Genomic DNA, 11916 nt, shown 5'->3' with positions numbered 1-11916 from the left:
TGGGCCTCGGGCCGTGCTTGGCTTGAGTCCTGGCTCGCTGAACTTTTACTAGCTGCTACTTTGTTGATTCACTGGTTTTCAGTTATTTCTAACTTTGACACGCATGTGTTAATATATAAAAGGTACGTGGCATGGTTTTGTTGTGTGCTACGTTGTCAGCTGCCGCGATGCACAGTATAGGACGCCATTTTTGCACTGTCCTTGCAGTTTATGGTAAATCCGGCCCCACCGCTCCTTGTCCCCATTCGTGCTCGCCCTCCACGAGCCTGACAGCAACTCTGATCGCTCCTTGGTGCCAACGCCACAGGCTCTCGGCGCCACCCGGTGGCCGCGGCGGGCGCATCAGGTGTGAATGCCTCTCCCTCCTCGGGACGTGGCGAGAACACACCGCTCTTCACTTAGTGCTTGGGGTGGACCTTGCTTACAGGGATACATGTAAAATGAGGAGGCCCTTTGTGAAATTGACTCACTTTTAATGAAAGGAATAACTGGTACTATTTCTTAATGGAAATAAGCCAGTAGAGCGATTTCTGTACTGGGGTCAAGCAAATGTCTTTGAACTGCTATTTAACAATAACTCCTCACTTAAAAATTTTCATGATAATAAGGATAATGAACAACAGATTCCTAACTTTGTGAATGTCCTATATTTAATCAGTATTTTACTTGGGTTTCAGTCCACAGTAAAACAATTTCAAAATATTTTAAACAGGTAAGCACCTGTGACTAAGATATTAATAATCTGGTGATATGAAAAAGTGCCCAAACACTTTATAAAAGACTTATTTTTTGGATGGATTTTATTTCACTGAATCACCGTGTAAGGATAAATAGTTGAGGCACATCAGTAATCTCTTTAAATGAAATATATTTCTGATGCTATTTTGAGGGATTCATGTGAGTCAAGGGGCATAGAGATTTTAATAACTAAGCCTTAGTCATGTTAGTTATTTATATAATTTAAAATAACATTAATTTAATGTAACAATAAATTATGAAATTATTTAAAAAATCCCTTTAGTTCAGAGCATGATTCCTGGCTTCAGGACATGAGGGAGGGAGAAAAATGTTGGAAGGATTTCCATGAAATCTTCCACTGATTATGGTAATTTTCAGGGTTTTTTTCCTCACCCATGATATTTGTGTATTTAATTACCAGGTTCCTTTCTGGCCATGTTGAAACCCTTGTGTGCCTTGGCAGGAATTTATGTGGAAGGTTTCTGTGGAAGGAGGTGATCTCTGGCAGGTGAAGAGGTAAGAAACATTTTTAAACACTCACAGGCCAGAAAGTTCCTGACGAGATCTGGGGTGTGGTGAGGGGGGATGGACACCAGGAACCCGGTGCCAGCCCTGCGGAGGAGGAAATAGAGACCAGGCCAGTCAGGACTGCGAGGACATTCCGAGAGTCCAGTGGGGGTCCACCCCACCCCTGCCTCTGGTTTGGGAATGAACAAACCTGGCCAGGGTGGGGCAGAGCTTCCTTTGAGCTCTCACACCCACACAGACGTGGGCACGAGGCTGGGCTCCCATCTCTGCTCAGGTATGGAACACTGAGTGGTGGTGGAAACCGCAGCAAGCACGTGGGCATCTCTGCACCGCTCTGCCTGAGGATACAGTTTACTGACCACAGACATTAACCCAGCTCCAGTTAGGCCTAAATTCAGTTGAGGCCTGGCTCGGGGCAAATTGGTGTCCTGGCTGGACAAATAGGGACCTTGTCTGAGTCCATTTACTCAGGATGAACTGAGGTCTTGCCTCAGTGTACAGTCCTCCTGAAGAAAGGTGGCGTCTTGTCCTGCAGCCTGACACCAGAAGGGACCAGTGACGACTGAGACCAGCAGAAGAGGGAGCAAGGTGTTCTGTGCTTGTTCCTGCCCCGTGACTTACAACCCTCCCGCCCCGCCTGCAGGGTCTTCCCACTTCTCCACTGTAGTCCAGAGCTTTCCCAGAGCTGTTTGCATCAGTTTGCAGTGGCCTATCTGTTGTTTTTGCTGTTTCTGTGGTGGACAAGCACTGGGACCCGCTAGCCCTCCATCCTGCTGATGTCACCTTGTCTTTTCTTTCTAGAATTATTTTTTTTGTCATACTTCATAGATAGGCATGGCTGTATAAAGTCAAATTTGGTCATTTCATCTCCAAAACAAAAATGTCAAAGAATGTTAAATGAAAAATTTTCCAGATCTTGCCATATGTATCTTAGAACCCATGAGATGCAGTCCCGTGGGACAACAGTGACACCAGGGCTCTCTGTGCCTGCATGTCACTGGGGAGGCCCCCCGTCGCTGTCGTCACCGAGGGAACACCACCCCAGGGGTGTCACTGCTTCTCATCCCCATAAAACATGGCTCGTAACCAGCAACAGGGCCACGCAGACTGGAAGGTGCTCGTCTCGCCTCCCCACCTTCTGAGCTTCAGAGTGAAGAGCAGCCGGTGGGACATGCCAGCTGATCTGCCACCTCACCAGTGACAAGAATATTCATCAGCAGATTCTCTGCTTCGCTGTTGCACTTCCACTACTGTGCATCCGCGACCAGCTGTGACCTGGCCCTGTCCTCACGTGACCCGGCGGAACCAGCTGTTTCTACCCGTGGTGTGTCCGCTGCCCCACACTACAGTTACATGTGGACCAAACCTCCCTATTAAGAAAGTAGATCCTCAATCCTTTGAGAATTTCCTCTGCAAGACGTGTGTTAACACCTGGGGAGTCTTCCATTTAAACATAGAAGATGCTGAGCGGCATGTGGGTCTCTCCAAAGCCAGTTCTACTGTTATGAACTCAAGAGAGCCATTTGCAAATGTGCGTCTCCCCTGACCCGCTGCTCAGGGACCCTCCTCATTACAGCACCAGAGCCCAGACGGTTCCATGAGGAAATGAGCGGGAGCCTGGGGTCCACACGGAGAGCAAGCACAGAGCTTCTAGCCTTTTCCATGCAGGAAGGCAATCTCTGGGTGATAACCGCTGTATTTAGAAGATTACTATCACCACTACATCTAAAATGCAAAGGTATCTCCTACTCAGTTTATTAGCTGCTGAAGACAAATTGCATGGCTGTTCTTTGGGGGTAACTAAAGCCCAGAGAAAGGTCACCAACTGGGGAGCCGTGACTACACCACATGGAAGAGATCTGAGAGCGTCTGAGTGAATGAAAAGAACTACGGTTCATCTGTACCAATTTCTACTGCACTTAATGAAGACAGTGTTCTTAGGAATTTTCACGTTAGAAATTGTTTTAATTAACATATTAGAAATCAAATATGACTGAGGTGAAAACAAAGTTACATTTCTTCCAGCACCGCCCAGGCAGTGAGGGCCTCAGATCTCAGAGCAGCAGGGTTTGATGACAGGCACCTGCAATCATGTCTGGAATTCAAAAGAAAACCAATGAGAAGATTTTGATAAAACTAAACTATGCTAAAACATCTAATGTTAAAACAGAGGGTGAATTTAAATAGCAATATAATAATTGCAATATAGATGCAGTAATTAATGAAAACATTAAATTATAATGGAATATTCTAATGGCAAAAATGAATTTCAACTTTAACATTAAATAATCTATTCTTATACTATTAATACTGAGTTACACACAAAGTATTAAAAGTAATACTTTATGAATATCAAATTATAAAGTATGGTTAATGTAAACTACATTAGTAACATTATGTCAGTTTGGGAAAGTATATGTCAATACAATTTAATAGAATGCTTTCTAAGTTTCTCAATAATACTTACAGAGAAGTTATGAGGTATTGCTGGGCCAACAAAGATCATGTTTCTTGAAGTGTTTGTATTTTCTGGTTGACTTTTTGGCTATCTTTTTACGGCAGATTTAGTTTACAACAAAACTCAGAGGAAGGTACGGAGGGTTCCCATGTGCCCTCTGCCTGTATACACGCACAGCCGCGCCACTGTCAACATGCCCAGCCAGGTGGTACCCTCCTTACGAGTGATGAACCTGAATGGTCACCTCACCATCACCCAGAGTCCCTAGTCCACGTTAGGGTCACCCTTGGTGTTGCACATTCTGCAGGTCTGGACACATGTATAAAGACATGTATCTACCATTATAATAACTTACAGAGCATTGTCACTGCCCTAAAAAAATCTTCCATGCTGATTAACTTTTCAAAAAGTGTGTATTTGCAAAAAGAATGGGTTATATGAAGTTTTATATATTTTTGTATTTTTTTATTTTGAGCTACATATAATGCACAAATCTTAGTGTAGTGAAGCTATATTTTAATGTCCCTTCATTTTCCACATAAAATCATTATTCACTTTGTATTACTGAATTCCTAATATTGGTTAATGTGCTCATTTGAAATGTTAAGTGATTCACACTTTGGCATACAGTAAAGAAATCATTTCCTGGTAAAGAGTATTTTGTTTGAATATTTATTCAAGTTGCTGTCAACTAGACCATCGTAATCTATAACATTCAGCGGTGCCATAAAATATGTGTGAATATTTTCACCCTGCAGAGGGACCAGCCCGAGGGGAGTGGAACTGCCCAGATGCCAGCTCATCCTGCCTGCAGCCTGGCTCCCTTCCTCCTCCAGGCAGGCTCCCTGGGGCTCCTTTATCTGTGTCGGGTTTTTATTGCACCTCTGCTTTTACCCCAGTCCCAGAGTCCAGAACAGACACCCTGACGCTCCGGCTCACCTTCTGCCCATCCTCTGCACTGTGTGAGGACAAAGGCAGACCTCGTCACCCACCAGCTGGCCATGGCGTTCTCCTGGTGAACAGACATGCCTGGACCGTCGGCCTCACTCAGGGCCATGACATGACCAGGAGGGAGCAAGACAAAAACAGCCCCAACCAGTTAGCATGTCTGGGCAGGGACAAAATACAGACCTCGTCCACACCACAGGGTACCAACCAGCCCCCTCTCTCAGCCCATCTAAGTGACTGCTGCTTCTTTACAAATGGCAGCTGTAGTCTTGTTCAAAAGCTCCTGTAGGACACCAGTCATAGAATTACCCCTGCCTGGCAACGAATAATCTGGATGAAATGACTGCTTCTTTACCCACCCACAAACTGAACAAACATGAGTGCAAATCCTTTGAGAAGGCCCTTCTGACACCTTCTTACCGAAATGTTCCCAAGTTCCGTTTTGAAACTCATCTCTAGATAAAAGGAGTAATAAATCCAATATTTGTTCATTTACAAGCATGTTTCTGAGTCTTTTGCTGGTGATCACTGATGTGTATGCATAAATATGAACATGTGCATGTGTATAAAGGCATGGATGTCATTCTATTCTATCAACCTGAATCTGTGCTCTCAAGTTTTTAACACAACTTCAGGCCATCAGATCAAAAGGTAAACTCCCCAGCGAGGACGGACAAGCCAGGGCGGGCTGGGCTGCGGAACCCGCACACACTGCTGGCTGCATCTGGGGGGTACGGGAGGAGAACCTGCCCTGATCAGCTGGAGCCCCGAGGGGCGAGAGCAAGGGGGTGTCTTTGGCTGCGGTCATTACTCCCCTGACCACTGAGGCACCCCCAGTGGGACACAGAAAAAGGCATCAGCTGCAGATACGCTGGGTCCTCTCGTGGGTCCTCACACCCCACCCACGGTCCTTGCTCTCGTTTCCTGCCTGCCCTCCAGTCAGCAGCAGTTCTGGCTGCACCCGTGGAGTCGGGTTCCAATGCAGCCACGGGGGGACCCCAAGGCACAGCTCTTGGTTAAGGTGACAGATGGATCGGCGAGTCACATTTCTATCCACTGTTACCTGGACTCTGTTGTGTTCACACTATTTTTCTGCATGGTTAGGGGTGCAGTTTCCACAAGAAAGCAGCCAAGACTTGTGTTGTGACGGTCCCTTGCCCTTACTAGCAAATCACATAAAAGATGCCAATATTTTTAACTTTTTCCCCCAAATTCCACACACCATAACATTATGAGCCTTCCTCTCTGGTGCTGTGTTCTCCCTCTGACCAAAAATCAAAGGAAGCGGGCGGGTGAGAGGGGCCCCGGGCTTGTCCTCTCACTCACTCCTCAGTTTCTGAGGAGTTCCCGATAACCCAGAGGGAAGTGAGACGAGCAGGAGAAGTCAGTCTCGCTGGGAGCTGAAATCAGGAGGGAAAGGCAGGGTGCAGAGGGTCCAGCCCTGCGGCCTTGAGGCTCCTGGGCCCCAGAGCCATGGGAACCCAGGACCCTGCTGCTTTTGTTTACAGGCATGGGGACATTTGGATCCAGTCTGACGCTCCCCTGCCATCACTCTTCTTCCCATAACTGGGCTCATGTCACTCGCAGGCTTGGTTTGGAGCTGGTGTCATCTTTTCACTTGAGATACAATTCACATTCTATAAAATACACTGTTTAACTGAAACCCACTGTTTCTGTTTTTTAAGTATATTCACAAGGCTGTGCAAACATCCCCACTAAATATAGAACATTATCATCACTCCCAAATAATCCTATACGCATTAGCAGTCATGCCCCGTGCCCCGCTCCCAGTCCCTGGCAACCACCAGTCTACTTCCTGTCTCTGCGGACTTGCCTATTCTGGGCATTTCATATGAACTGAAGTGCACAGCGCGTACCCTCTGCGTCAGGGTCCTGTCACTTACAGCTCTCAAGGCTCATGGGCACAGGAGCAGGCATTCAGCACTTCCAGTTTTTTAATAGCTGAATATTCCATTGTACGGATATGGCACATGTTGTTTATTCATTTATCAGTTTATGGACATTTGAGTTGTCCCCACCTTTTGATTATGAAAAATCCTGCTAAAAACACTCATGTATACATTTTTCTGTGAACATGTTTTCATTTCTGGATCCATCAGTAGGAATGGGAATCCAATTACATGTTAACTTTATGCTTATCTTTTTGAGAGACTGCCAAGATGCCTTCCAACATAGCTGCCCACGTACATTCCTGCCTGCAGTGTATGAGACTCCACTTTTTCCATATGCTCTCGTCATCTGTCTTTATTCTAGTCATACTAGTGATGGAAAAATGGCCTCTCACTGTAGTTTTTATTTGCATTTCCATAATGACTGAAATTTTGAGCATCTTTTGTGTTATTGGTCATCTTTCTATCTTCCTTGGAGAAATATCTATTCAAAAATCTTGTCTGCTTTTTTAAAATTTGGTTTATAAGAATTCCTTGCACATTCCGGACACTCCACTCCACTCTTCAGCTATGGGATTTGCAATTACCCTCTCCCAGGTGTGGGCTGGCTTTCAGCTTTCCCATCAGTGTTCCTGCGAGCACTTTCATTTTGATGAAGTCCAGTTTAACTTTTTGATTGCACGTGCTTTTTCTATCCTAAGAAACCATTGCCTACTTAAAGGACACAAATATCTACATCTGTGTTTTCTTCCAAGAGTTTTATAATGTAGCTCTTTCATTTAGGTATATTATCCATTTGAGATCTTTCTTGTTTATGATATTAAGTCGGGGTACAATTTCTTTCCTTTGCAAGTGGATGCCCACGTGCTCCAGTACCATTTGTTAACAAGACTGTTGTATCTCCCACTGAATATTCTTGGCACCTTGTCAAATCGATCATAAATATGGACTCATTTCTGAACTCTCAATTCTATTCCATTGAACTCTTAAGTCTATTCTTATGCCAGTACACAGATCTTGATTAATGTAGCTTTGTGGATAGATTTAAAACTGGAAAGTGTGACACTCAATTTAATTTCCTTTCAAGGTGGTTTTATTTTAGATCCTTGCATTTCCATGTGAATTCATGGTCAGTTTATCAATCTCTTTAAAAATGCCACCAGGGATTTTGATACGTATTACACAGACTTTGTAGATCAATTTGGGAGTATTGTCTTCTAATATTAAGTCGTCCGATCCATAATAACTTTCCTTAAGGGCACTGGGGCACCACCTCCCTTTTGTAGGGTATCTTTTTTTTTATTTTTTATTTCTTTGACATATCTTCTTGTAGAGTAACTTAAGCATGTATAGGTTTTAAACAACTAATTAAATTGCGCACACACATTAACATAATAGGAGTACAGTTACATAACCAAAGCAGATCTATAATTACCAGCCATCTCCAGTGAAGCCAAGAAAACCAGTTAGGCACCTTAGGCATTTGTGAAAATTTGTCTATGATATGATGGATATTGTCCAACTGTACTTGAACAGTGTGAGAGAAATCAGACAAATTAAAACAGCCCATTCCTGGGAACTGTTCACATCCCATATTTCTTTTAACAGTAGATAGTCTTAGTTGTAAGATTTTGGAGCACTACAACTTGCACTTCTCCTAATTCTTGGTTGAGTTCCAACAGTATAGATTCAGTCAAATTTGTTGTTTACTGTATGCACAGGCCAGCTTAGATATCTCCTTCCTCATTCCCATGGCAAGTCCAGGAACCGGTGGGATGAATGCAGCTACAACTGCAGCATCGCCTGGATCTTTGTTGAGGTTTTTTGATGATCATCTTCTGGCATGAGTCTTCCAGAGAGTGCTGATGTTGGAAGTTCTTCTTCATATCGTATCTTAGTTCATTTTCTGGGTAGCCAAATTAGGCTTTGATCCTCTGTATAAACACAAACAAACCCTTTGCCCACACTTTGATATGCCCTTTATACCATTGTGTAGAACTCACTGGAGGTCACCACACAGGACCTGCTTTTTTTTTTAAGAGAAAGGAATATTATCAGAAAAGAGTACCTCCATAGCCGATCATCTGACACCCTTTAAGTGATCAAAATTAAGGATATCTAAAGCATGCATTAGTTTTATCCTATCATGGAGTAATCCCCCTTTTCTTTCTTTCTTTTTTTCTTTTTTTTTTGTTATCATTAATCTACACTTACATGAAGTATATTATGTTTACTAGGCTCTCCCCTATACCAGGTCCCCCCTATAAACCCCTTTACAGTCACTGTCCATCAGCGTAGCAAACTGTTGTAGAATCACTACTTGTCTTCTCTGTGTTGTACAGCCCTCCCCTTTCTCCCACCCCCCCATGCATGCTGATCTTAATATCCCCCTTCTTCTTCCACCCCCCTTATCCCTCCCTACCCACCCATCCTCTGCAGTCCCTTTCCCTTTGGTACCTGTTAGTCCATTCTTGGGTTCTGTGATTCCACAGCTGTTTTGTTCCTTCAGTTTTTCCTTTGTTCTTATATTCCACAGATGAGTGAAATCATTTGGTATTTCTCTTTCTCTGCTTGGCTTATTTCACTGAGCATAATACTCTCCAGCTCCATCCATGTTGCTGCAAATGGTAGGATTTGCCCTCTTCTTATGGCGGCTGAGTAGTATTCCATTGTGTATATGTACCACATCTTCTTTATCCATTCATCTATCGATGGACATTTAGGTTGCTTCCAATTCTTGGCTATTGTAAATAGTGCTGCAATAAACATAGGGGTGCATCTGTCTTTCTCAAACTTGATTGCTGCGTTCTTAGGGTAAATTCCTAGGAGTGCAATTCCTGGGTCAAATGGTAAGTCTGTTTTGAGCATTTTGATGAACCTCCATACTGCTTTTCACAATGGATGAACTAATTTACATTCCCACCAGCAGTGTAGGAGGGTTCCCCTTTCTCCACAGCCTCACCAACATTTGTTGTTCTCTGTCTTTTGGATGGTAGCCATCCTTACTGGTGTGAGATGATACCTCATTGTAGTTTTAATTTGCATTTCTCTGATAATTAGTGATGTGGAGCATCTTTTCATGTGTCTGTTGGCTATCTGTATTTCTTTTTTGGAGAACTCTCTGTTCAATTCCTCTGCCCATTTTTTAATTGGATTATTTGATTTTTGTATTTTTGTTTGTTGAGGCGTGTGAGCTCTTTATATATTTTGGACGTCAAGCCTTTATTGGATCTGTCATTTACAAATATATTCTCCCATACTGTAGGGTTCCTTTTTGTTCTATTGATGGTGTCTTTTGCTGTACAGAAGCTTTTAAGCTTAATATAGTCCCACTTACTCATTTTTGCTGTTGTTTTCCTTGCCCGGGGAGCTATGTTCAAGAAGAGCTCACTCATGTTTATGTCTAAGAGGTTTTTGCCTATGTTTTTTTCCACAAGTTTAATAGTTTCATGACTTACATTCAGGTCTTTGATTCATTTTGAGTTTACTTTTGTGTATGGGGTTACACAATGGTCCAGTTTCATTCTCTTACATGTAGCTGTCCAGTTTTTCCAGCACCATCTGTTGAAGAGACTGTCATTTCACCATTGTATGTCCATGGCTCCTTTATCAAATATTAATTGACCATATGTGTTTGGGTTAATGTCTGGAGTCTCTAGTCTGTTCCACTGGTCTGTGGCTCTGCTCTTGTGCCAGTACCAAATTGTCTTGATTACTATGGCTTTATAGTAGAGCTTGAAATTGGGGAGTGAGATCCCCCCTACTTTATTCTTCTTTCTCAGGATTGCTTTGGCTATTCGGGGTCTTTGGTGTTCCCATATGAATTTCTGAATTATTTGTTCCAGTTCATTGAAGAATGTTGCTGGTAATTTGATAGGGATTGCATCAAATCTGTATATTGCTTTGGGCAGGATGGCCATTTTGACGGTATTAATTCTTCCTAGCCATGAGCATGGGATGAGTTTCCATTTGTTAGTGTCCCCTTTAATTTCTCTTAAGAGTGACTTGTAGTTTTCAGAGTATAGGTCATTCACTGCTTTGGTTAGATTTATTCCTGGGTATTTTATTCTTTTTGATGCAATTGTGAATGGAATTGTTTTCCTGATTTCTCTATTGGTTCATTGTTAGTGTATAGGAAAGCCACAGATTTCTGTGTGTTAATTTTGTATCCTGCAACTTTGCTGTATTCCGATATCAGTTCTAGCAGTTTTGGGGTGGAGTCTTTAGGGTTTTTTATGTACAATATCATGTCATCTGCAAATAGTGACAGTTTAACTTATTCTTTACCAATGTGGATTCCTTGTATTTCTTTATTTTGTCTGATTGCCGTGGCTAGGACCTCCAGTACTATGTTAAATAGCAGTGGGGAGAGTGGGCATCCCTGTCTTGTTCCTGATCTCAGAGGAAAAGCTTTCAGCTTCTCGCTGTTCAATATAATGTTGGCTGTGGGTTTATGATATATGGCCTTTATTATGTTGAGGTATTTGCCCTATATTCCCATTTTGCTGAGAGTTTTTATCATGAATGGATGTTGAATTTTGTCAAATGCTTTTTCAGCATCTATGGAGATGATCATGTGGTTTTTGTCTTTTTGTTGATGTGGTGGATGATGTTGATGGATTTTCGAATGTTGTACCATCCTTGCATCCCTGGGATGAATCCCACTTGGTCATGGTGTATGATGCTTTCGATATACTTTTGAATTCAGTTTGCTAATATTTTATTAAGTATTTTTGCATCTACATTCATCAGGGATATTGGTCTGTAATTTTCTTTTTTGGCGGGGTCTTTGCCTGGTTTTGGTATTAGGGTGATGTTGGCTTCATAGAATGAATTTGGGAGTATTCCCTCTTCTTCTATTTTTTGGAAAACTTTAAGGAGAATGGGTATTATGTCTTCTCTGTGTGTCTGATAAAATTCCGAGGTAAATCCATCCGACCCGGGTATTTTGTTCTTGGGTAGTTTTTTGATTACCATTTCAATGTCTTTGCTCGTAATTGGTTTATTTAACTTTTGTGTTTCTTCCCTGGTCAGTCTTGGAAGGTTGTATTTTTCTAGGAAGTTGCCCATTTCTTCTAGGTTTTCCAGCTTGTTGGCATATAGGTTTTCATAGTAGTCTTTAGTAATTCTTTTTATTTCTGTGGAGTCTGTCATGATTTTTCCGTTCTCATTTCTGATTCTGTTGATTTGTGTTGATTCTCTTTTTCTCTTAATAAGTTTGGCTAGAGGCTTATCTATTTTGTTTATTTTCTCAAAGAACCAGCTCTTGGTTTCATTGATTTTTGCTATTGTTTTATTCTTCTCAATTTTGTTTATTTCTTCTCTGATCTTTGT

The 11916-nt window shown here is 42.5% G+C and overlaps 1 protein-coding gene and 1 long non-coding RNA gene across 3 annotated transcripts in view; one reads left to right on the top strand and one right to left on the bottom strand.

The window, feature by feature from the left end:
• LOC130684406 (uncharacterized) lies at positions 1–7607 on the top strand. The gene is made up of 3 exons (XR_008998657.1): positions 1–122; positions 1160–1254; positions 4624–7607. It is a non-coding gene; the product is annotated as an uncharacterized LOC130684406 (long non-coding RNA).
• The window catches only part of LOC118918920 (uncharacterized), a 127621-nt gene continuing 118919 nt past the window's right edge, over positions 3215–11916 (bottom strand). For both annotated transcript variants that reach the window (XM_057505053.1, XM_057505054.1), the window contains exon 13: positions 3215–3361. In XM_057505053.1, the coding sequence (XP_057361036.1) occupies positions 3321–3361 (41 nt within the window). In that variant the 3' untranslated portion in view covers positions 3215–3320. The remainder of the gene's footprint in view (positions 3362–11916) is intronic.

This window comes from Manis pentadactyla, chromosome 7 (assembly GCF_030020395.1).
Source record: "Manis pentadactyla isolate mManPen7 chromosome 7, mManPen7.hap1, whole genome shotgun sequence".
NCBI classification, from domain to species: Eukaryota; Metazoa; Chordata; class Mammalia; order Pholidota; family Manidae; genus Manis; species Manis pentadactyla.
This window is presented reverse-complemented; position numbering and strand designations above follow the sequence as displayed.